Source organism: Quercus lobata, chromosome 7, assembly GCF_001633185.2.
Source record: "Quercus lobata isolate SW786 chromosome 7, ValleyOak3.0 Primary Assembly, whole genome shotgun sequence".
Classification (NCBI taxonomy): domain Eukaryota; kingdom Viridiplantae; phylum Streptophyta; class Magnoliopsida; order Fagales; family Fagaceae; genus Quercus; species Quercus lobata.
The window spans coordinates 42,255,727-42,259,758 of NC_044910.1; the positions used below are offsets into that span (position 1 = coordinate 42,255,727).

At 45.5% G+C, this 4,032-nt stretch overlaps 1 protein-coding gene across 1 annotated transcript; it reads left to right on the forward strand.

Annotated features, from left to right (window-relative positions):
- The first annotated feature begins 3,075 nt into the window (after positions 1–3,075).
- Positions 3,076–4,032, forward strand: LOC115952069. Its single transcript, XM_031069155.1, has one exon. It carries the CDS (start codon positions 3,076–3,078, stop codon positions 4,030–4,032), a length of 957 nt encoding a protein of 318 aa, XP_030925015.1.

A 4,032-nucleotide genomic window follows, 5' to 3' on the forward strand; every position in this document is an offset into this window, starting at 1 on the left:
TCATTGAGACCAAGTTAGTAGTGTCTGAAATGAAAGGTATCAAGAGCAAGCTAGATCGGCAACAGGGTCTGGTTGTCCCTAGTATAAAGCGGGGTGGAGGTTTGGCACTCTTATGGAGAAGTTCTACGAAAGTGGACGTCCAAACTTTCTCGCCTCATCATATAGATGCTATAGTTACTGAAGAACATGGTAACAGGACGTGGAGATTCACCGGTTTCTACGGCCACCCGGAAACTAGCAAAAGGGAGGAGTCTTGGAGACTGTTGGAAGAGTTGAGTAAGAGAAGTGATCTTCCATGGATTTGCATGGGGGACTTCAATGAGATATTACATCTTAGAGAGAAGGTGGGAGGTAACTTAAGGCCTGAGGGGCAGATGAGGAGCTTTAGGGAGACAGTAAATCGATGCAATCTCCGAGATATGGGGTATATAGGTTCTGACTTTACTTGGAGCAGGAGGCTGGGCGGACGAGGCTGGGTTAGAGAACGTCTGGATAGGGCACTAGTATCATCATCCTGGATGGCAATGTTCCCGGGGGTGAGATTACATCATGTGGCAACATCAACGTCAGACCACTGCATGTTGGTACTCAAAGCTCCACAGACAAGGCGAGGATGGCGTCGGAGATCTAAAATGTTTAGGTTTGAATCAATGTGACTAAAGGATGAACAATGTGAGGAAGTGGTGTCTGAAGCATGGGAGAGAGGGAAAAGCCTGGGTACTCAAAACCTGTTTACGCAATGCATGGAAGAATGTAGAAGGTCACTATCCTCTTGGAATAAAAATAATTTTGGCCACGTAGGTCGGAAGATTTCAACACTCCAGAAAAAGCTTCAGTGGTTGGAAGGGAGACGGGATGGTTTGGTGAATATGGGGGAGGTTGAAGAAACAAAGGAGGAGCTGAATAGGATGCTGGCGGTGGAAGAAGATATGTGGCATCAACGATCCAGGCACTGTTGGCTGCAGTCTGGTGACCGTAATACCTCTTTTTTTTCATGCAAAAGCCTCTAATCGACACCAACGAAACAAAATCTTCAGGATCAAGGATTCAGAAGATAACTGGCAAGAGGACGAGGAGATGATTGGCAGAACTTTTGTGGAATATTTTGAGAACCTGTTCACAACTTCTCAACCAGAGGTCAGCGCAGAATTGTTAGATGCCATCCAGACCAAAGTGACTGACAGAATGAATACTAGACTGTTACAGGAATTTCAAGCCTCCGAGGTAGAGAAAGCTTTAAAACAGATGCATCCAATGAAGGCGCCCGGACCCGATGGTATGCCTCCCTTATTCTATCAACACTTTTGGCCTACTGTAAATTCTATTGTTACACGTATTGTGTTGGATTTTCTTAACCATGGTGCAGCTCCTCCTAATTTTCATGAAACACATATTGTCCTTATCCCAAAGACTAAAAATCCAGAAAGAGTGACTGACTATAGGCCAATCAGTTTGTGCAATGTGGTATACAAGTTAGCATCCAAAGCGGTGGCAAACAGGTTGAAACTGGTGTTGCAGGACGTTATATGTGAAAACCAAAGTGCCTTTGTGTCTGAAAGGCTCATCACTGATAATGTTCTAGTGGCGCATGAGATAATGAACCACATTAACAGGAAGAAGAAAGGAAAGTGTGGAGAGATGGCGTTGAAGCTAGACATGAGTAAAGCCTACGATCGTGTGGAATGGGACTGCTTGAAACAAATCATGGCCAAACTAGGATTTCATGAGCATTGGATCCGCCTGGTTATGAGATGTGTCTCCTCAGTCACTTATGCTATACGGGTCAATGGAAATGCATGTGGGAAGATTGTTCCTACGCGAGGGCTACGCCAAGGAGACCCTTTGTCGCCGTATCTATTCTTGATTTGCGCTGAAGGACTATCGGCGCTGCTGCACAAGGCTGTTCAACATAAGGAGCTAAAAGGTGTTGCGGCATCGGCAAGGGGGCCTAGAATTTCACATTTATTTTTTGCTGATGACAGTTTGATTTTTGGGAGGGCAACTGTGAAGGAGTGCTCTGAAATCCAGCGGGTATTACAGGTTTATGAAGAGTCCTCCGGCCAACAACTGAACAGGAATAAGACCTCACTTTTCTTTAGTCACAATACTGCCAATGGAGTGAAGGAGACAATAAAAGCTATGTTTGGAGCACAGGTCATAAAACCACATGAGTCTTATCTTGGGTTACCATCCTTGGTGGGTAGGTCAAAAAGAAACACTTTCGCTCAGCTGAAGCAACGGGTGTCAAACAAGCTAGCAGGCTGGAAAGAAAAAATGCTCTCAAGTGCAGGGAAGGAAGTTCTGATAAAAGCGGTCGCTCAAGCAGTCCCGTCGTATACGATGAGCTGTTTCAAGCTCCCTAATACTTTATGTGATGAGCTGACAAGGATGGTAAGACAATTTTGGTGGGGACAAGTGAAGGATGAGAAGAAGCTAGCATGGATGAGCTGGGAGAAGATGTGCTTGCCAAAGGAAAGAGGTGGAATGGGTTTTAGGGACCTGAAGCTGTTCAATCTTGCCCTCTTGGCGAAGCAGGGGTGGAGACTGCAAACGAACTCATCCTCACTTTTCTATAGGGTATATAAAGCCAAGTACTTCCCAAGATGTGATTTTATTGAGGCTAGTTTGGGGAGCCAACCATCTTTTGCATGGAGAAGTATCTGGGCAGCCCAAAACGTAGTTAAAAGGGGCATAAGATGGCAGGTGGGTGATGGAGAAAAGATTCAGATATGGAAGGATAAATGGCTCCAACAGCCAAGCACTTATAGGGTGGTAACACCTGCGAGCTCAAGTCAGCAAGTTGAGAGGGTTTGTGACCTGATTGATGGTGACCGAAAGGAATGGAAGGAGGACCTTATACGCCAATGTTTTCTTTCCCAGGATGTTGAAGCCATCCTAAGTATTCCTCTCAGTGCTCATGGTGCGAGGGATAGGATGATATGGGCGGAAAATAAAAATGGGAAGTTCACAGTGAGAAGTGCATACAAACTGGCCCAAGACATACACTCTGAAGGAAACACGTCTGAGAGCTCTGATCTTGTTGCTTTAAAACAAATGTAGAGGCGCCTCTAGGATATGAATGTGCCCAACAAAATCAAACATTTCGCTTGGAAAGCCTGCAAGGACATCTTAGCCACCAAGGAGAACTTAATGAAGAGGAATATCATCAAGGACGGTACGTGTGACTTCTGTGGTAAATCGGTGGAGTCCATCTGCCACTTATTTTGGCTTTGTGATAAGGCCAAAAGGACCTGGTCCTCAAGTAAGATGGTCATCCCGTTTGAGATCAGCCCAACGTGGACGTTCATGGATGTGATGTGGCAGTTACAAAGGTGGTCGGAATCACACCCGGGTTTGGTGGAGCGGGCTATTGCAATATGCTGGGGAATATGGAAGGATAGGAATACTGTCAGACATGGTGGTAAGTGCAGAGAAGGAAAAGCTATAGTTAGAAGCTCATTGAGGGTGTTGGATGATTTCCAACTGGCGAACGTGAGACAACTGGCTCCCACAAGACAACCTTCAAATGAGATAAAATGGAGACCTCCTCAACCGGGCCACTATAAAGTGAATGTTGATGGAGCCGTATTTTCGAAAAGGAAGCAAGTGGGTTTTGGAGTGATCATACGTGACTCAGGAGGTTTGGTGATTGCTGCGCTAAGCCGAAAGCTCGCTTGTCCGTTAGGAGCTTTGGAGACAGAAGCAAAGGCAATGGAGGTCGGGGTTCAGTTCGCATTTGATGTTGGGATAAGGGATGTAACTTTTGAGGGCGACTCAATATGCATCTATAATGCGCTTCAAGGATTGGGCGAGGCGTCGTCGACTGTACAAAACATTGTTGCTGGAACGCTTCATCTCGCAAAAGGATTTAGAACTGTTTCTTTTTCACATACTAAAAGGCTAGGAAATGTGCCGGCCCACTTGTTGGCCCAACATGCAGCTAATGTTGAAAATTACGTTGCATGGATTGAGGAATGTCCTAGCCACGTAGAGTTTGCATGTAATAATGATGTTTCCTCTTACTTCAATTAA